General features: G+C 42.1%; 1 protein-coding gene across 16 annotated transcripts in view; it reads left to right on the top strand.

The window, feature by feature from the left end:
* The window catches only part of ralgapa1 (Ral GTPase activating protein catalytic subunit alpha 1), a 315,513-nt gene that overhangs the window by 187,815 nt on the left and 105,292 nt on the right, over nucleotides 1-22,406 (top strand). For all 16 annotated transcript variants that reach the window (XR_015757926.1, XM_087989919.1, XM_087989918.1 and 13 more), the window contains one exon: nucleotides 19,775-20,639. Coding sequence is in view for 15 of the 16 variants with exons in the window: in XM_087989919.1 (XP_087846045.1) it covers nucleotides 19,775-20,639 (865 nt within the window). In the remaining variant the exon portion in view is untranslated. The remainder of the gene's footprint in view (nucleotides 1-19,774; nucleotides 20,640-22,406) is intronic.

Genomic DNA, 22,406 nt, shown 5'->3' with positions numbered 1-22,406 from the left:
CTCTTCTGAACCACCTCCATGCATTGACATTCTTCCTTTAATAAATTGCACACAGTATTTGTCATGTGGTCACACCAATGCCATGTTTAATTAAAGCATAATATCCTTCCAGTTGCGTTCAACTCCTTTCGTAATAAAGCTGACTTCACGTTAGCCTTCCTGATTATACTGTGCCTACATACTAACCTTTTGTGATTCATACACCTAAATCCCTTTAAATTCTGGAGATATTCCCTATCTACCTGTTTGTTCTTCCTTCAAAGTAAACAACTTCACATTTTTCGACATGACACAGCATCTGCCAGATTTTTACCCACTCAGTTAACATCTTTATATTGATTTGCGTCTTTGTTATGTCATTTCACCATATCTTTCAGTTATCTGCAAATTTAGCCACTATGCCTTTCAACCCCTCATCTAAATTGAGGCGCAGCACAGACCCCATTTTTATCACATCCTGACAATCTGAAGAACTGCTTATGCGCACACTTTTTTTTCAACCAGTGAGTCTTCTGCCCATGCTACATGTTAAAAGGCTTCCCTGTCTAATCTTTCTTTATATTAAAAAGTGCATACACGGATATGCTATTTTCTTAAAGATGCAAGTATTTTTAATGTAGAATACTTTCACCCATAAACTGTCAGCAGGTGCAAGAAAGTTGTTTTTCCTGAACTAACAACATTTGAAAAACTGGTTGTTACAGACAGGGAAGACAGATAGATTGTGCTCTATTTTTTCATCACCTTCGGTCCAAAAGCAGAATGGTTTAACTTGTAAGTTGTCTGTGATATGTTTTCAAACCCCTTTTTAGTGGTGTCAGTTTGAAAGTAATACACAGCAAACTCTTAAGTTTAAATTAAGCATATTATTTATTCACATTTAAACTTGGGGTGGATTTCATGTGCACACAAGAAAAAATCAGGACAGAGAAAGTATTTTACAGCTGTGAACATTAAAACCAAAATTGTAGAGATTGTGTTACATGAATCAAATTCCAGTGAGGATTCCTTGAGGTGTTCAGATTCATACATGTTCAAATGGCTGACAGCAGGGATTTCAGGTGTGTTTTAATGATGGTACAGCAAGATTATCTTGGTATACAGAGAATAGGTTTGTTGAGCAAATAAATACATTATGTTTTGCAGAACCAGATTGCAAACAAACTTGAATTTGAGGCAGCCTTAGCTGTAGATCGAGAGAGCTGCTGCTGTTCTATGAATCATAGAATTCCTTTTTAGTATGGAAGCAGGCCATTTGACCACCAAGTCCACACTAACCCTCCAGAGAACATACCATCCTGAACAACCCCACTATTCTATCCCTGTAGCCTTTCATTTCCCATGGCTAATCCATTTAGCCTGCACATCCCTGGACTCCGTGGACAATTTAACATAGCCAGTCTGCCTAATCTACATATCAATGGTCCAAGGCAAAATTAGGTTTATAATTAGCCTGGTGTGTGGCTGTGCTATTACCAGGAGTTTAGATTCTTTGACAGCAAGGATCAGAAATGTACAATTAAGAACTCTGCACAAATCAGATGAATTTTGGTTATATGCTGGTTTATCCTTCTCTACTTTAAGTGTCTGGAATTATTTCCAACTTAGAAATCATGTGATCTTTAGCAACCATTTTAGTCTGGTCCTGGTGCCTTGTCAAATTTAGTGCAGACAGTCTAATCCAGAGGTGGGGAACCTTTTCATGTTGGAAGGCTGCATTATGTTATTTGTAACCTAATAAGGCTGCATCCTAGAAACTTCAATTATATATTCTTCAAAAATCACATTATTTTGTAAAAATCTAACTACTATGTACTAACTAAAAAAAATGTTAACTCTAAATTAATTGATGGGCGGCATGGTGGCACAGTGGTTAGCACTGCTGCCTCACAGTGCCAGAGACCCGGGTTCAATTCCTGCCTCAGGCGACTGACTGTGTGGAGTTTGCACATTCTCCCCGTGTCTGCGTGGGTTTCCTCCGGGTGCTCTGGTTTCCTCCCACAGTCCAAAAATGTGCAGGTTAGGTGAATTGGCCATGCTAAATTGCCCGTAGTATTAGGTGAAGGAGTAAATGTAGGGGAATGGGTATGGATGGGTTGTGCTTCGGTGGGTCGGTGTGGACCTGTTGGGCCAAAGGGCCTGTTTCTACACTGTAAGTAATCTAATCTAAAGTTAACTGCTTTTTGTAGGAAAAAAAACATATTAATAAAAAATAAAAGATTTGTTCTGCAAAATTTGGATTCATTCAAAAGGCCACACACAATAAGGCCGCAGGTTCCCCACCCCTGGTCTAATCAATACCACTTCCTGAGCAATGTTAAATGATTCTAGCAACTGTATTTCTTCTTCTTCTTCCACTGGACCTGGGTGGGATCTTATTTCTTGGTAAAGACAGATGCAAATCAATGGTGGAGCAACTTGAACAATATGTTGTTCAGGTTTCATCGTTCTATTTCTCAGTAAGGATGTACTAGGATGACTTTATTGCTGGAACAGCACAGCAGGTCAGGCAGCATCCAGGGAACAGGAGATTCGACGTTTCGGGCACAGGCCCTTCTTCAGGAATGAGCAGAGAGTGTTCAGCAGGAGAAGATAAAAGGTAGGGAGGAGGGACTTGGAGGAGGGGCGTTGGAAATGTGATAGGTGGAAAGAGGTCAAGGTGAGGGTGATAGGTCGGAGTAGGATGGAGGCGGAGAGGTCAAGAAGAAGACTGCAGGTCAGGAAGGCGGTGCCGGGCTGGAGGGATTCGGCTGAGACAAGGTGGGGGGAGGGGGGATGAAGAAACTGGTGAAGTCCAAGTTCATCCCCTGTGGTTGGAGGGTTCCCAGTCGGAAGATAAGACGCTCCTCCTCCGACCGTCGCGTTGTTGTGGTTTGGCGGTGGATGAGTCCAATGACCTGCATATCCTCGGTGGAGTGGGAGGGGGAGTTGAAATGCTGTGCTACAGGGTGGTTGGGTTGGTTCGTCCGGGTGGCCCAGAGGTGCTCTCTGAATCGCTCCGCAAGTAGGCGGCCTGTCTCCCCAATATAGAGGAGGCCACACCGGCTGCAGCGGATGCAGTAGATGATGTGGGTGGAGGTGCAGGTGAATCTGTGGCGGATATGGAAGTTTCCTTTGGGGCCTTGGAGAGAAGTGAGGGGGGAGGTGTGGGCGCAAGTGTTGCACCTCCTGCGGTTGCAAGGGAAGGTGCCGGGAGTGGAGGTTGGGTCGGTGGGGGGTGTGGATCTGACAAGGGAGTCGCGGAGGGAGTGGTCTCTACGGAAAGCTGATAGGGGAGGGGAGGGAAATATATCCTTGGTGCTGGGGTCTGTTTGGAGGTGGCGGAAGTGACGGCGGATGATGCGCTGTACATGGAGATTGGTGGGGTGGTAGGTGAGGACTAGTGGGGTTCTGTCCTGGTGGCGGTTGGAGGGGCGGGGCTCAAGGGCGGAGGAGCGGGAAGTGGAGGAGATGCGGTGGCGGGCACCGTCGACCACGTCGGGGGGGGAAATTGCGGTCCTTGAAGAAGGAGGCCATCTGTGTTGTATGTATTTTGAACTGGTCCTCCTGGGAGCAGATGCGGCGGAGACGAAGGAATTGGGAGAATGGGATGGCGTTTATACAGGGGGCAGGATGGGAGGAGGTGTAGTCCAGGTAGCTGTGGGAGTCGGTTGGTTTGTAGTAGATGTCCGTGTTGATTCGGTCGCCTGAGATAGAAACAGAAAGGTCTAGGAAGGGGAGGGAGGAGTCCGAGACTGTCCAGGGGAATTTGAGGTCGGGGTGGAAGGTGTTAGTGTAGTGGATGAACTGTTCAACCTCCTCGTGGGAGCACGAGGTAGCGCCGATACAGTCATCAATGTAGCGAAGGAAAGGATGGGGGGGTGGGGCCAGTGTAGTTGCGGAAGATGGATTGTTCCACATACCCTACGAAGAGGCAGGCATAGCTGGAGCCCATGCGGGTGCCCATGGCTACTCCTTTTGTTTGGAGAAAGTGGGAGGATTGGAAAGAAAAGTTGTTCAGGGTGAGGACCAGTTCGGTCAGTCGAAGGAGGGTGTCGGTGGAAGGGTACTGGGTGGTACGGCGGGAAAGGAAGAAGCGGAGTGCTTTGAGTCCTTCGTGATGGGGGATGGAGGTGTACAGGGACTGGATGTCCATGGTGAAGATGAGGCGTTGGGGACCGGGGAAGCGGAAATCCTGGAGGAGGTGGAGGGCGTGGGTGGTGTCACGAACGTAGGTGGGGAGTTCTTGGACTAATGGGGACAGGACCGTGTCGAGGTATGCCGAGATGAGTTCGGTTGGGCAGGAGCAGGCTGAGACGATGGGTTGTCCGGGGCAGTCAGGTTTGTGGATTTTGGGCAGGAGGTAGAAACGGGCGGTGCGGGGTTGTGGGACTATGAGGTTGGAGGCGGTGGATGGGAGGTCCCCTGAGGTGATGAGGTTATGGATGGTCCAGCTCCAGTCCCACACCAGGTCCTAGCTCCCCGCCCTGCCGTGTGTTCACCATCCCTCCAGACTTGCCCCTCTCTGAGGATGAAAGATCAGTCCTCAGCAGAGGTCTCACCTTCGTTCCCACACGTTCTCGGGTCAATGAATTCAATACACGGAGTGACATCGAACAATTCTTCCGCCGCCTTCGCCTCCGTGCCTTCTTCTTCAATCAAGACTCTCGCCCACCCTCTGACGACCCCTTCTCCCACCTCCAACACACCCCGTCCACCTGGACACCCCGTGCTGGCCTCCTACCTGCCCTCGACCTCTTCATAGCAAACTGCCGCCGCGATATTAACCGCTACCTGAACTCCCACACCCCTCCCACCCACTCCAACCTCTCACCCTCGGAACGCGCAGCCCTCCACTCCCTCCGTTCCAACCCCAACCTCACCATCAAACCAGCTGACAAGGGAGGCGCAGTAGTAGTTTGGCGCACTGACCTTTACACCGCTGAGGCCAAACGCCAGCTCGCAGATACCTCCTCCTACCGTCCCCTTGACCATGACCCCCACTCCCCACCACCAAACCATCATCTCCCAGACCATCCATGTGAACAGTTGATTTGTGATTGTTTGACATCTTCAAAATAATCCTGGACTGATAGCTGTGCAAGAGATGCATCAAGACCTCCAGTCATATTAGTAGCACTATTTTATTTCATCCATGGGATCTAGAGTAAGTACTGTCTAAAGATATTAATAATTAGCAGCAGGGGACGTCCAGTATAAAACTAAGAAGATTAACTCGGGGAAGTAACAGTGCAACAGTTATTCCGTTCTGATATAGATTCTGAATGGAATAACTTGTGTTGCTGCTTGCCTGGGTTTATCTTGTCCTTTATCCCCCAATCTTTTTTTTTAATTTTATTCTATTCTGATTTTTATTTCTCAGTTAATAAAATTATTAATTCTCACAACTTTCATCTTACACTGATTTTTTTTCTCACTTGCAGTTTTAGAGCTGACAGCAGGTCAATCAGTAAAAGATGAATGAAATTCCTGAAAGCCAGGTAGTTTTCTGTGGGAGTTGTAGTCATTGGCAGTTTAGAGACTCAGATTTGTATATACAAGTAAATTCTTCAATTATGAACTAAGGTTGAATATATAACCTGTTTAGGCTTTCTTTTAGGATGTGAGATTTCAATAAAGGGATGAGTGTTATACCAAGTAACATGTTATCACTCAACGTCTGTGGTCGAAGTGTGAAACATTCCTATGAAAAGTGGTCAATGCTAGTTTAATTAATTTTAAATCAAGATCAAAGGACTTTTCCTACACAAAGAAATGTGAAGTAATGCCAGTGTATAGAGTTAAGGTACAAATCATGATCACTTTGAGAGGCAGAATAACTAGAGGAGCTGAATGCCATACTTTTGTCCCCAAATTCATAGCTTTCCCTCTTTCATTGTTGAACTTAGCTAAGTGATATAACAGTTGTCAGTAGAGGGCATCTTACATTTTAATTTGTTTGAAATTCAAGTAATTTCCTGGTAATTGTTTCCTCTGTTATAATTTATTTCGAGATCTACTTCCTTGTTTAGGTGGATCAGCACAAATTTCAGTCTGCTTCTAAGAACAAAGGTAAAAGTGTATTTTTGTACTTCTAAAACCTATATCAATTTCTTTTACATTTTCATGCACTGTTCATGATAGATAAACTGCCCAAATTCTGTCAGTTCTGAGGAAGGGTCACTGGACCTGGAATGTTAACTCTGCTTTCTCACCAAGGTGCTGCCAGATCTGCTGAGTTTCTTCAATTTCTGTTTTTGTTTCAGATTACTAACATGCACAGTTCTTCATTATGTTGCCCAAAATTCCTGCTGTGAAGATTTTATTTGTGCCCAACATTTGCAATTATTATCAATTTTACTCCCTTGAACATTTTATTTGCTGCAGAATAAATGTATAAATGCTTTAGAAACATAACCCTGCAACTCCAAGCAATCTGTACGGTTTTTTATTACATTGCATCTAACAATGCAGGTACATTTTGCTAGAAATGTAGTGTCAACATGGGCCTGAGAAAAACGTTGATCTGTAATCTCTAAATAGTCAACAATGGAAATAACATTTGCCAAATAATCAAGTTATATTGCATCTTAATGTTTTAATATTCAATTTAACTTCCCACTGTTTTGGCTTGTGTATTTTTATAGTATTAGGATTGTGATTGCGACTTTCTTGGCTGCAGTATAATTTTGAATCCATGCTGTATTTATGCTTTTCATATCTATATAACATGACTTTTTTAGAGAGATGATCCTGATGTCTAGAAGCAAACAAAATATTGAAACAGATGACTTCAATATCTGTATGATGGGATTTATGTAGTGCTGTTCACTATTCATCTTGGTTTCCTTCAGGGCACTAAAGTAGTATGAGAGTTAGATAAATGCTGAGCATTTATCCATGTGATAACAGCAGGCAATTTTTCTTGATTTTGCTGTCTATGTGATGCTTTTTATTAGAAAAAGTACACTAATCATTTACTGCATTGTCCGAAGCATGTTTCATTCTTTTCAAGCAGATTTGAACCATTGATGAAGTAGCAAGGTGCTCTCAACATAGCTGTCCCTAATAAGCTTCACAATGGATTCAGCAATATTCTGATTTGTAAGCCTGCAGATGATTATCTGTATTTTACTATCAAAATATGGTTTGAAGAGACTTCTGTACAACCAGTTGGTATTCTTACCTTTGAAATTATCTATTGAGAATTTTATAACTGCAGCAAAATATCAGTGAAAGATATTATATTTCCATCTTCCAAATATATTTCAATTTGTTTTAAATTACCTCGAGGCTTTGTCATGCAATTCATTCTGATGTTCCAAAATTGCATGAAAACTTGTGTTTGAAGAACACGCTCATGTGGTTCATTCTTCCAGAAATATGTGGAGAATACTTTTAAATTATTTTGAGTTTCAGAAGCTTGAGTTTGAGTATCCAAAATATGTTAGTTCAAAGACAAATCCAGCTACTATTAGATTCTCTCGGGCCTATCTGCTATGTTTCCCTGGTGCCCTGTCACCTTGAGAAGCAACATCACCATCACCTCCCTTAGCATCTTTGCTAGACAACTCCTCCCACCCTTGTCTAAGTAGTAATATGATTGGTCCATCTCCCTCTCTGCTAAATTATTATCCTATCATTGAGCTAGGTTGTGCAAAGGACAGTGAACATCATCTATCCTGGAGATGTGGTCTGGTGAGTACTGGAGTGCCCCTCCTAAGAATCCAGCAGCACATCTTCTGTGGACCAGTTATCTATCTAATGATGGCTCAGGTGGATATATGAACACAATTGTACCACTGTCCATTATCAGTCTGTGGCTCTCTGAGTCTGTGATGAACTGTGCAAATTCCTTTGTTCAGAAATCAATATGGTGAACCTTCGCCGGATTTCTTTCAAAGCCAGTATATATTTTCTTTAGTTATCGGCATTAAATGGTTCACGGTATTCTAGGAGTGATCTGACTCGTATCTTATGTAGCTTTAGCAAGGCTACCGTATTTCTGTACTCTATTCCCTTTGAAATAAAGTCCATCTATTTGTTTTCCCTATTACGCACTAATGGGGTAGTTACTATGTTAGCTTTTGTGATTTATGGATAAGGATCTTATGCTGCAGCTTTTTGAATCTTTCCTATTCAGCTCCTCTATTCATCCTGCCAAAGTGCATAACCTCTCATTTTCCCACATAATATTCTATACACCAAAAGTTTTGCCTTTCACTTAAACTTTCTGGCCCATCGAGTTTGCTCCTCCATTCAATCATGCCTAAAATGTTTCTTCCTCTGGCGAAAGAAATTCTTCCTCATCTCAGTTCTAAAGGGTCATCCCTTGTGGAAACATCTTGTATACATTTACCCAGGCTTCTCAGTTTCGGTCAGATCCCCCTCATCCTTCTAAACTCCATTGAGTACGGACCCAGAGTTCTTAACCACTCCACATATCTCCCAAATCATTCTTGTAAACCACCTCTTGAATCCCTCCAGCACCCAAAACTACTCAAGAGTATTTGAAATGCAGTCTGACCAGAGCTTTATTCAGCATCAGCAGTACATCTTTGCTCTTGAATTCTAGTCCTATTGAAATGAATGCTAACATTGCATTTGCCTTCCTAACTGCCAACTGAACCTGCATGCTAACCTTAAGAAAATCCCTGAACTGCCACTCGCAAGTCCTTTTGTGCTTCAGATTTCCGAAACCTTTCCACATTTCAAAAGTAGTCTGTGCCTCTGTTCTTCCTAACAAATTGAATAACCTGACACTTTCCCACATTGTATTTCATCTACCACTTTCTTGCCCACTCTCCTAGCCTGTCCAAGTCCTTCTACAGCTTCTCCACTTCCTCAACGTGACCTGACCCTCCATCTATCTTTGTCTCATCTGATAATTTAACAACAATTCCCTCAGTTCCTTCAACCAGGTTATTAATATATAAGGTAAATAGGTGTAGTTGCAACACAGACCCCTGCGGAAATCCACTAGTCGCTGGTTGCCATCCTGAAAAAGACCTCTTTATCCCTACTCTTTGTCTTCTGCCAGTCAGCCAATTCTTTATCCTTGCCAGTAGCTACCTCTAACACCATAGGCTCTTACCTTATTTAGCAGCCTCCTGTGTTGAACCTTGTCAAAGGCCTTCTAACAATCCAAATAGGTCATGTCAAGTGGCACTCCTTTGTCTAACTTACTTCTTACCTCTTTAAAGAATTCTAACAGTTCGGTCAGTATGACTGCTCCTTGATGAAGTCATGCTGATTCAGCCGTCTTTTAACATGCCCTTCCAAGCATTATGCAATCTGTTCCTTAATAATTAGATTAGATTAGATTACTTACAGTGTGGAAACAGGCCCTTCGGCCCAACAAGTCCACACCGCCCCGCCGAAGCGCAACCCACCCATACCCCTACATTTACCCCTTACCTAACACTACGGGCAATTTAGCATGGCCAATTCACCTGACCTGCACATCTTTGGACTGTGGGAGGAAACCGGAGCACCCGGAGGAAACCCACGCAGACACGGGGAGAACGTGCAAACTCCACACAGTCAGTCGCCTGAGGCGGGAATTGAACCCGGGATTCTAATGGATTCTAAAATCTTATCAATGACTGAGATTAGGCTAACCAGAGTAGACTTCCGTGCCTTCTGCCTCCTTCCCTTCTTAAACAGCCATTAGCCATTTTCCAGTCCTTTGGGACCTGCCCTAACTTCAGAGATTCCTGAAAACTCACCACCAATGCCTCTATTGTCTCCCCGGCTATCTCCTTCACAATTCTGGGATGTAGTCCATCTGGTTCAATTAATTTATCCACCTTCAGACCTTTCAGTTTCCCCAGCACCCTCTCCATAGTGATGGTCACTATGCTCATATCTACCCCTTGACACTCCTAAAGTTCTGGTATACTGCAGGTGTGTTCCATGGAGAAATCTGATGCAAGGTATCCATTCAATTCCTTATTTGTTTTTCTTCCTTTCTTTGTTTTCTTAGTTTCTCATTACTTCTTCTCTTGCCTCATTTTCCAGTGGCCCAATGTCCAGTCTTAACTCTGTCTTAGCTTTTGCAATCTAAAAAATTGCTTGCAATCTTCCTTTATATAACTAGCTAGATTGCACTCTTGTTTCATATTTTCCCACCTTTTTGCTTTTTTAGTTACCCTCTGCTGGTTTTTACAGCCTTCCCAATCCTCTGGCTTCTCAGTAATCTTCACTCACTGTTTGCTCTTTTTTGCTTTATGCTTTACCTGACTTCCTTTTTCAACCATGGTTGCCTCATCATGCCTTCACTTCTTCTTCTTCTTCTTTGTAATGAATTTCTGCTGTGTTTCTCAAATTGCCTCCAGAAACATACATAGCAAGGGATTTTAGCCCTAATGATCTGAGCAGATTTAAACTCAAGTTCATGAAATGGAAAAATAGGGTTTGAATGTAAATATTGATTCTAATTACTGATTGTAATTATTTATTAGAATATCTGAAGGAAAAGTCGAAAATTTAACATTATCCAATGATTCCTTATTGGTATCCAGTATGTATTTGAATATATTTTGATTTTTATTTCAGAATTGCTCTGCCCCAGAGGGCAGTGGAGGCCAACTCTCTGGATTCATTTAAGAAAGAATTGGATAGAGCTCTCAAAGATAGTGGAATCAAGGGTTATGGAGATAAGGCAGGAACAGGATACTGATTAGGAATGATCAGCCATGATTATATTGAATGGCGGTGCAGGCTCGAAGGGCTGAATGGCCTACTCCTGCACCTATTGTCTATTGTCTAATTTTTCCTTTGTTCTATAAAAATTGAACCTGTCAATCGGTTGAGAGATTTGTAAAAACTTTAGTTGATAAAGTTAACTATTTTTTGCTGCTTACTTCGATTAAAAAGAAAAGAACATTAGTATCTGCCATTTCTGTTTTGAGATTAAACTTCTTTTTGTTGACTATCTTTAGACATACCTTGCTCCCTATGCAATTTTGCAGTTGTATTCAGGCAATCTTCACAAATACATCATTTTTCCTGTTGCATGAAGTTTTAAACTATTTTCTATCAGTCCACATGATAGAATTGTATAACTTTGAGTGGCTCCCAGGATCTGTTGCATATTTGTACAAACTCTGTGCAGAATATCATACCTGTTAGAGATTGATTGAGCTATCCCATTCGATGGTTGGTGGAAATACGATATTTTTGACCGAGTCATCAATTGATCTATCATTTGCAAATCCAAGAACTGATGCTATAGAATTACAAAGATAATACAATACCTAAACAACTTGTTCACTAAACTGTTTTTTGTCTTGTTGTTTGTTCTCCAGACAGCATTAATTGATATGTCCACCATGTTCTCATTTCTAATTATTGTCCCCCTTTCCTTCAAGCATCTTTCTAGCCTGTTCTTAAACATTGATCTGGTCTGTGGCTTAGTCACTAAATTGGTACATAGCCTTGTTGTCAACGATATCGATAGTCACTCACTAATAAGAATGCAATTTTTGAGAAGATTTTTAGCTCGGGTTGAGTTTCGGGTTGTAAGTTTGTTCACTGATAGGTTTGTTCTCGGATCCAGAGAATCCATGACCACTGACACCAATTTTTCCAGGTGGACAATCATATTTGTTAGTTCAGGTTTTAAGTTGGCTTGCTGTTCTCAGACGTTTCGTCACCATGCTAGGTTACATCATCAGTGAGCCTCCGTTGAAGCATTGGTGTTCTGTCCCACCTTCTATTTGTGTGTCCTGGTCTGTAACAGTGGGTGATATCGTTTCCGGTTCTTTTTCTCAGAGTTTGATAAATGGAGTCCAAATCAATGTGTTTATAAATGGAGTTCCGGTCTGAATGCCAGGCCTCTAGGAATTCCTGTGTGTGTCTTTGTTTAGCCTATCCGAGGATGGATGTGTTGTCCCAGTCGAAGCGGTGTCCTTCTTCGTCTGTGTGTAAGGATACTAGTGATTGTGGGTGATGTATTTAAGTGGCTAGTTGGTGCTAGTGTATCCTGGTGGCTAGTTTCCTGACTGTCTGTCCATTGTAGTGTTTGTTGCCGTCCTTGCAGGGTATTTTGGATATTACATTCATTTTGCTGGTTGTTGTACAGGGTCCTTTAGGTTTATCAGTAGCTGTTTCAGTGTGTTGGTAGTTTTGTGGGCTACCCATGATGCCAAGGGGTTGTAGTAGTCTGATCTATGCCCTGTCAGTTTCTTGTGAAGCTCTCCACGTGTTGACATGTGGAATGTACTTCTTGATTAAAAACCTTCAGGGAGTCTTTGAAATACTTCCTTTACCTTCCTCTTGTTCATGTGCCTTTCTTGAGCTGGGAAAAGATGATTTTCTGTGGCAGTCAGAACTCGGGTGTCCTAAGCATGTGGCCAGGCCAGTGCAAAGTTGTTTCAGATGATCATGCCTTCGGATCATCGTGGCTTCAATGTTGATACTGTTGGCTTCTTCAAGGGCACTGATGTTAGTAGGCTTGTCCTCCTGGCTGATATGAGGCCTCAGACAACATCAGTGGTACTTTTGCAGGGCCCTTGAGGTGTCATCTATAAATAATCCAGTTCTGAAGCCAGATAGAACAGTCAAAAGGATGACTGCCTTCCACACAATGATCTAAGTACCACTATGAATGTTTTGGTGATTGAAAGCTTAAGCGTCCAAAGGCACCACTCACGGATTTGATGCGGTGAGAGATAATACAGTATGTTTCTGCAAAGGTGTTGAGATAAGCTTAAAGATATGTCCTTCACATAATGAAGTTCCATGAGCAAGGTTGAGAGCTTTAGATTCATCAATGCAATCAAGGGTTAGGACATAGGCACTCGTGATCATTGCCTGCTTATTCTTGGTAAGTTGTAGATGGAATGTCACAAGATGATCATTGATGTGAACGGGGAACTCTGAGATTCAGTTAACTACTACATTTTTAATAGTAAAAACAATTCCATGATACTCAGGCTTTCCTCTCAAGAAGAATACATAACCACCACCTTCTTCCCTCATTTGCCTTTTGCCTGCCCATAAACCTACCAACACACGGAAACAGATCCTTCAGTCCAACCCATCCATGCCGACCACATATCCCAGCCCCATCTAGTCCCACCTGCCAGCACCCAGCCTATATCCTTCTAAACCCTTCCTATTCATATACCCATCCAAATGTCTCTTAAATGTTGCAATTGTACCACCACTTCCATACACGTACCACCCTCTGTGTGAAAAAGTTGTCCCTTAGGTCTCTTTTGTATCTTTCCCCTCTCACCCTAAACCTATGCCCTCTAGTTTTGGATTCCCTGACCTCAGGGAAAATACTTTGTTTATTTATCCTATCCATGCCCCTCATAATTTTGTAAACCTCTATAAGGTCACCCGTCAGCCTCCAACACTTCTAGCCTGTTCAGCCTCTCACTACAGCTCAAATCCTCCATCCCTGGTAACATCCTTGTAAATCTTTTCTGATCACTTTCAAGTTTCACAACATCTTTCCAATAGGAAGGAGACCAGAATTGCACGCAATATTCCAGCATTGGCCTAACCAATGTCCTGTACAGCCGCAACGTGACCTCCCAACTCCTGTACTCAATACTCTTACCAATAAAAGAAAACATACCAAACGCATTCTTCACTATCCTATCTACCTGCGACTCCATTTTCAAGGAGCTATGAACCTGCACTCCAAGGTCTCTTTGTTCAGCAACACTCCCTAGGACCTTACCATTAAGTGTATAAGTCCTGCTAAGATTTGCTTTCCCAAAATGTAGCACCTCGCATTTATCTGAATTAAACTCCATCTGCCACTTCTCAGCCCATTGGCCCATCTGGTCAAGATCCTGTAGTAATCTGAGGTAACCCTCTTCCCTGTCCACTACACCTCCAATTTTACTCCAAACTTACTAACTGTACCTCTTATGCTCGCATCCAAATCATTTATGTAAATCACAAGAAGTAGAGGACCCAGCACCGATCCTTGTGGCACTCCACTGGTCACAGGCCTCCAGTCTGAAAAATAACCCTCCACCACCACCCTCTGTCTTCTACCTTTGAGCCAGTTTTGTATTCAAATGGCTAGTTCTCTTTGTATTCCGTGAGATCTGACCTTGCTAACCAGTCTCCCATGGGGAACCTTGTCAAACGCTTTACTGAAGTCCATATAGATCACATCTACCACTCTGCCCTCATCAATCCTCTTTGTTACTTCTTCAATCAAGTTTGTGAGACATGATTTCCCACGCACAAAGCCATTTTGACTATCCCTAATGAGTCCTCGCCTTTCCAAATACATGTACATCCTTCCCTCAGGATTCCCTCCAACAACTTGCCCACCAGCAACGTCAGGCTCACTGGTCTATAGTTCCCTGGCTTGTTGTTACCACCCTTCTTAAACAGTGGCACCACATTAGCCAACCTCCAGTTTTCTGGCACCTCACCTGTGACTATCAATGATACAAATATCTCAGCAAGAGGCCCAGCAATCACTTCTCTAGCTTTTTGCAAGGTTTGTGAAGGTTTGTAGCTCAGGTTGAGGTTTAGGGTGTAGGATTGCTCGCTGAGCTGTAGGTTTGATATCCAGACGTTTCATTACCTGGCTAGATAACATCATCAGTGGCGACCTCCAAGTGAAGTGAAGCTGTTGTCTCCTGCTTACTATTTATATCTTTCTCCTGGATGGGGTTCCTGGGGTTTGTGATGATGTCATTTCCTGTTTGTTTTCTGAAGGGTTGATAGATGGTATCTAGATCTATGTGTTTGTTTATGGCGTTGTGGTTGGAGTGCCAGACGTCTAAGAATTCTCTGGCATGTCTTTGCTTAGCCAGTCCCAGGATAGATATGTTGTCTCAGTCGAAATGGTGTTTTTTTTCATCCGTGTGTAGGGCTACGAGGGAGAGAGGGTCGTGTCTTTTTGTGGCTAGCTGGTGTTCGTGTATCCTGGTGGCTAACTTCCTTCCTGTTTGTCCTACGTAGTGCTTGTGGCAGTCCTTGCATGGAATTTTGTAGATGACGTTGGTTTTGTCCATGGGTTGTACTGGGTCTTTTAAGTTTGTTAGTTTTTGTTTGAGAGTGTTGGTGGGTTTGTGTGCTACTAGGATTCCGAGGGGTCTTAGTAGTCTGGCTGTCATTTCTGAGACTTCTTTGATGTATGGTAAGGTGGTTAGGGTTTCTGGCTGTGTTTGGTCTGGTAGTCGTGGTTTGTTCCTGAGGAATCTGCGGACTGAGTATCCGTTCTTCTTGAATACATTGTATAGGTGGTTCTCCTCTGTTTTCCGAAGTTCGCCTGTGCTGCACTGTGTGGTGGTTCGTTGGAATAGTGTTCTGATACAGCTTCGTTTGTGTGTGTTGGGATGATTGCTGATGTAGTTAAGTATTTGGTCAGTGTTTGTCGGTTTTCTGTGTACGCAGGTTTGTAGTTCTCCATTGTCCTTTCTTTCGACTCTGACGTCCAGGAATGCAAGTTTGTTGCCATCAAACCAAAAATCTGGATCCGCCACGTAGATGACACCTTTGTCATCACAAAACGAAACAAGATGAAGAGACATTTAACATCATCAACAACACCCTCACAGGCATAAAGTTTACCAAGGAGGAAGAAACCGACAACAAACTCAGTCCTGCCCATCCCTGAGCCATATTTCTATAAATACTATGATACCCCTGTCCCATGTTCCTAACCATGTCCTGAGTTCATCTGCCTTCCCTCTTAGGCCCCTTGCATCTAAATAAATGCAGTTTACTTTATTAGTCCTACCTTGTTCCTGCCTGCCCTGACTGTTTGACTCACTTCTGTTCTCAACTGTACCAGTCTCAGATTGATCTCTTTGCTCACTATTTCCCTGGGTCCCACCCCACCACCTTACTAGTTTAAGTCCTCCTGAGCAGCTCTAGCAAATCTCCCTGTGAGTGTTTTTTTTTAAATCAAACTTCACCATCTATGTTCTGGTCCAAAGCTTGAGACTTCCAGAGATTCGATACTGTCATCATCACCTCTAGCTGACTGCTGCAGGGCTTATGTTGGGGAGTGTTGAATTTCTCTAAGTAAATAGCTTGTGCGGGACATATTAGACAATAGACAAAACACACTCCTCTAAATGTAGATACAGAGGAACTTTGATTATCTGAAGGACACGGGTGGGAGTATTTTGTTCAGTTAATTGAATGCCGGATTACATAGCTAGCCAAGCATCGGGGCCTTGCAATCTTGTTTGGATCATTTGAAATTTGGTTAAGTGAAGCCCCGATAATCAAGGTTCCTCTGTGGCTTCCAAGGAAGCTGTCCAGCTCTTAAGACATATCAGGTGGACCTGAACCTGGGCCTCCTGGCCCAGAGGTAAGGATGCATTCACTGCATTGCAAGAGGCCATCATTAAGGAGCACACTGAGAGAAGGTAATAAGCAATGGATTTATTGTTTCATTGAGCAACTAGCTATTCATCTTCCGTGTTGATAGAACTTTGACAATTAACTACAGTATATTCTGACAAAAATAGTCAGAGTCTGACCAGTCAGATATTTGATAGCAATGTGGTTGATTCTTCCATGCTTAATTAAGGACAGACAAATGACACTCTAGCAAGTGACACCCATACTCGTATAATTGTTGCTGAAATTTTAAAACTCAGTGTATGGCTGTAAAAAGGAATATTATCAATTTGCTGCATGGCTGTGGCCAACCTGCCAGATATCTCACCTGTATTTCACAGTACTACCAAGCCTTCTATTCAAATCATTCATATTTTCAGTAAGCAGTAAGAGTACAAGCATACAATTCTATGAGGCACAATCACTCATTTCCAGCCACTCTTAAGAAAATGCCCTTAACTCCTGCTGTCAACTTCCTCCCCACCAATTAGTTTTAATTCAGTTTACAACCGTCCCATAAATGCCATACCCTTTTCCGATCGCCTTTTTTGTGAATGATTATGTATACCACAGCCCCATCCAACAGAGCTCTTTTGCGGATGTAACATATTAGGTTTTTGCCCTGCAATGATTTGTCACCACTGTCAAGTGGTATAAACCATGATGTTTGAGATCACTCTTGACTTTGATAAATTCCAAGTACAACCCTCTTTGATATAATACATTGAGTACTATTGGTCTAATGGCTGATCTATTCTAGCCATTAACAAAACCTTTCACAGGGTATTGCACAACACTATTTAAGGAAGAAAAGTGGTCAGTGCATTGTGCAATAGTTTGTCTTTTTCTTGGAAGCACAAGGTTTGGATGCTGGATTTGGATGTTTGGCTTCCCTATGTTTGGACACTTTATGTCAGAAAACAGTAAAATAAATTGGAGTTTGCACATTCTCCCTGTGTCTGCATGGGTTTCCTCCGGGTGCTCCAGTTTTCTCCCACAAGCCAATGATGTGCAGGTCAAGTGAATTGGCCATGCTAAATTGGCCACGGTGTTAGGTGCGTTAGTCAGGGGTAAATATAGGGTAGGAGAATGGATTTGGGTGGGTTACTCTTTGGAGGGGCGGTGTGGACTTGTGGGGGCGAAGGGCCTGTTTCTACAATGGAGAGAATCTAATCCTGAAGAAGGGCCTGTGCCCGAAACGTCGAATCTCCTGTTCCCTGGATGCTGCCTGACCTGCTGTGCTGTTCCAGCAATAAAGTTTCAACCAGAATCTAATCTAAACCAGCCAAGATTCCAATGACTTGTTCCTGACCTTGAAATTATATTTCTCAGATGTCTTCACTATAAGTTATAATGAGTTGATTTGTGTGCCTTTCTCTTTAGAAGGTCAGCTTCTCCATAAAATCATTGACTTAGCTTTGAAAGAGTGTAATTTACCTAATAACTCTTCTGCTTTAGAAATCAACAATACCACTCCAGTAATTTCAGGATTGTTATGACCCAGATTTTCAGATGGTTCAACAGTCCTTATTCCAGCATAGATAGGAGTTGCATGTGGGAACCCTGCAGAATCCCCATCTTAACAGACTCCAAAAGATTTGCGTAGGAAATTGAAGATTCTGCTGGAATGCTCTGAAAGTCTCAATTTTACTCTGAATTCAGAGGGTTCCAGTGAAATTAAGTAAGTAGTCACCCAGGAATAGTTAAACGATTAATCACTTCCCACACTCTGTATCTGATTCTCACTTCCTCTGTTTTAGAATAAAGTAGAATCCCTACAGTGTGGAAACAGGCCATTTGGCCCAACAAGTCCACGCTGACCCTCCAAAGAGTACCCAGACCCATTCCGCTACATTTACCCCTGACAAATGCACCTAACCTACACATCCCTGAACACTGTGGACAAGTTAACATGGCCAATTCACCTGACCTGCACATCTTTTGGAGCCAACTTCCTTCCCCTACTTCAGATTTGATTTCTCCCTTCTGTCCTGACCTATCCCAAATACTACGTTGCTTACCTGGCCCCTTTATCACCTTGCTCCTGACACCCTACTCCCTACTGAGTTGGCACCCTACTCACATAGCACTTTAGCCCTTAACCATATAGCACCCTACCTTCTTGGCCCCTGACCTCACTTAGCTTATGTACTAACTGTTTGCAGCTGTCAAAATAGCTGTCTGATTCTGGACCTTTACATTTCATAGAATAGCAACTGACTGCTGTGAAAAGTAGGAATAGTTTGCTTTCCCCAGTCAGTTCTGCACAAGAAGAGAACTGTCAGAAAGGAAGTACAGTGTTTCTCAAGGAGCCTTAATTTTCTGTCATAAATACAGAGCTATTTCCTTTCATGAAAAGGAAGGGGCAGAGTGACAATATTTGCAAAATTGCCATTTTTCAGATAATCTGGCTCACTGTTCTTAACCTCAAATTTTCACCATCTGTGGGTTGCTAAGCCACCTATTTAAACCTAATCCTTCAGCAGAAAGGACACTAAAGGGATACAGAATGCAGAACAGCCAATAGGAAAACCATACATTATAAGCAGTTTGTGTTGTGTACTAGTAAGAATAACTAAAGCTTCACAGGCAGGGATTTTTAGTATTCTCTTTGCCCTTTTTAATGCAGAGGCATTAGGCCAGGAATAAGTTCTCTGATGAAGTTTGGAAGCAGCTAAAATTGTTCCTTTTTAAAAAGTCATTTTATGTCATTGAAATTAGATATTCAAGCATTAGGAGAGTTAAATATTTTTCACCACTCACCCTTTATTGGCATTGCTACTTAGCTTTATTGTCACATGTACTCAAATGAGTACAGTGACAAGCGCGCAAGTCGCAGTTTATGGCAGCATCTTTGATACAAAGGTCCCTAGGTACAGCTATCTGCTAATATGTAACAAATCAGATTTGAAGTACAGTATATCTTTCTGTACTTTGTACAGTACAATTTTTCATAGGGTTCTGAACACTGTTTGCTTGTTAGTTGTGCAACTTAGCTTTTTGTGTGCTGCATTGGAACCTAGGTGCTTAGAAAACCTAGAAAAAAATTCTTATAACTTCCATACAGACCATACAACAATTTCTCTGTATTAATTTTGCTTGAAGCTAACCTTTGAGGCTGGTGCCTCTTGGACCCTGAGGCTTACAGATCCATTCACAAAAAACAACTGCTATAACTGCAACTGTGGCTTTCCAATATTTCTTTGAGAAAAATGAATAGTGTTCATGTATGTAAATTGAATATGTGCAACCATGGTGATCTGAATTTTATCAATATTCACTGAAAGTAATCCATTAATATTGCTCTATGACCACACATCTAACTTCACTTATCCAATGGAAGGTCAAAGTGAGTTAAATTTAATGATTTGCAATACTTTACATTTTTAGCTGAAGTTAGAATTTGCAACCAAACCCCAAAAAAATTTCTTACAACGTATCCTCTTTACGTATTTTACAGTGAGGAGTCGCATTCAACAAGGTTTGATCTCAGTTGCTGCCCGGACTGTGATAATTCATTTGGTAAACCACGTTGGCCATTATCCATTGAGTGGTGGCCCAGCAATGCTGACCAGCTTAATAAGTGAAAACCATGACAATCCTTTTACTGACTGCACTGAGCTTTCCCCTGAACTTTTTGAAAACCCTAATCTCCAGTTTTTTGTGCTGAACAGTTCAACACTTATTTCATACCTGGAAATCCCTATTGAGGACAATATCCCAGGAGGAGGGATGTCAGCTGGACTTTCGACAGCTACCTCAAATGTTAGAGTTGTGGTACGTGATATATCTGGTAAGTACTGCTGGGATTCTGCAATTCTATATGGACCACCTCACTTCTGTCAACAAAAGCAAATTGCTTCCAAGGTCAGCAATCTTTGCAAAGAAGAACAGATGGCTGAACCTCACTCCAATGAAACAGAAACCGATGATGTAGATTTAAGGGAATATTTGGTACCTCAAACAAAAAGAAGGTGCGGGGAAGTAGTGCCATCTTGGGATGTAATTCGTGATGACGAAGATGCTTTGGATGAGATGTTGCAGTACCTTGGTTCCACCAGTCCAGAATGTCTCCAGAGAGCTGGTGTGCAACTTAATATCCCTGCTGCCGCTCCTGTTTGTTTTTCAGAGAAACAGGAAAATGATGTAATCAATGAAATTCTAAAACAGTACACAGAAGAGAAGGAATTTGTAGAGAAACATGGCAATGACCAGAATATGAAAGCAATGGAGCAGGAAGAGCCATGCCCACAAGAGCCTCAGTCTGTGTTTTACTATTGCAGGATGCTGCTGAATATTCTTGGCATGAATTCATGGGATAATAGGTAAGATGTTTAAAAATATGATTTATGATATTTATGCTTTAGAAAATAATTGTACATTTAATTTAAAAATAGTTGAGTTTGACATCCACTTTATTGTGATGTACATAGTATTCAATTTTCCAGGTCCTCTAAACAGTTTTGGAAATTATTGATAATTTTTTCTAACTTGAAGATGAAATTGTGACTTATGCAGATTCTCCTGCTTCGAAGTTAACATGGGTGGACGTAGATAAAGTATAGTGTTTCAACAATTTCTCTGTATTAATTTTGCTTGAAGCTGACCTTTGAGGCTGGTGCCTTTTGGACCCTGAGGCTTACAGATTCATTCACAAAAAAAACAACTGCTATGACTGCAACTTTCCACTATGTGGACAGGGTTTTCTTTCAGCCTGTGAACCTTCTTCACGCTGTCTTGGGGAGCTTGCAAAAAATGGTGTCTTTTCTGCACACGTCTCCAGAAACTGCCACGGCACACTTTGTTTCTGCATCCTCTATGACAACTGTGCCGTTGTTCGATTTGTAAATTGCCCTCTGCCTTCTGGAAAGTTCTTAGATGTATTAGAGTGGAATTCATTGCTCACCTTTGTCGAAGTACATGCCTTTCCACAGTGCTGTTTATGTTAATCGCTGGACTGGTACAGTGACTGGGTTGGCCTTCATGAGCTTTTGCCGCTACTGTATAGTTTCACTGGGCATCTCCTCAGGCTTTTCTCATTCTTCTATGGTTGTATGTTAGACTAGTCTTTACGTTCATCTGCTGCACTGTACTGCTATGGGTATCAGTTCTGGCACTCGTTGCTGATTACCTCAATCTTTTTTTGTATTTGATGACTGCCATCATGCTGGGGTTGTTGACAAGTTAGTTCAAACTCTTGTCAGTAAAAATCAACAACCTTTTATTAATTATTACTGTATACGAGGGTTAATGAGCGAGGACATCTGCAGAATTTGACAGACTCTGGTCCCAGTTCTGTATTGTGTGAGCTCACTGTGATCTAACTACGAAGAAGGCATGTAAGCAGCAACATTTAAAGTATATAGTTAATCCTTCGTTGCACAATAACTTGTGTCTAAGTCTGCTTCATGGAAAGAAATGAATTATTACTTTCACATGGGAGAATCTTTTTTTTTTCTGTTCCTGCATTTCCAGTGGCTGGCCCTCTTGCCTTTGTGTAGTATGTAACAAATTTATAATGATCTTGAGTTTGTTACCTCCATTCCATTCCAATGCTTTCCTGTTCATCTTTCACTCTTCCATCTCGCGTAAATTTGAATTGAGCAAAAATTGTCCTACCTTTATCCTAACTGGTACCAAATCCTGCTCATTCATCACCCACCTTTAGCATGGGTAGGAAAGTAAAGTTGAGGGCAAAACAAGATCAACCATCATCTCATTAAATAGTGGAGCAAGCTCAGGGGCCCAAATGGCCTTATCCTACTTACATATCAGATGTTTCAAGACCCCCAATATCACTCTTAAAATTGTCACAATTCAAATCAGTCTTTGCTCTTCCACATTCCTATCTCTGCAATCTTCTGCAGTCGAACAGTCTTCCTTGGATCTTTGGTCCTCTATCTTTGACCTCTTGTACATCTCTATCTGGTTTGCCATATCATTGACAACCATGCCATGAACTGTCTCGGCCTAAAGTTGTGCTGTTGGGATCCCTACACATCTTTTCCCACATCCTTTATGATCATTCTTAAAACCTACCTTTGTGGTCAAGCTGTTAGTCATCCAACATTCTTTTAGCTTAGTGTCAGTTT

The sequence above is a fragment of the Chiloscyllium plagiosum genome, unplaced genomic scaffold, assembly GCF_037043375.1.
Source record: "Chiloscyllium plagiosum isolate Xiang-an unplaced genomic scaffold, Cpla_swu_hap1 HiC_scaffold_8, whole genome shotgun sequence".
Taxonomy (NCBI): Eukaryota; Metazoa; Chordata; class Chondrichthyes; order Orectolobiformes; family Hemiscylliidae; genus Chiloscyllium; species Chiloscyllium plagiosum.
The sequence above is the reverse complement of the archived record's forward strand: the minus strand, read 5'-3'. Positions and strand labels throughout refer to the sequence as shown.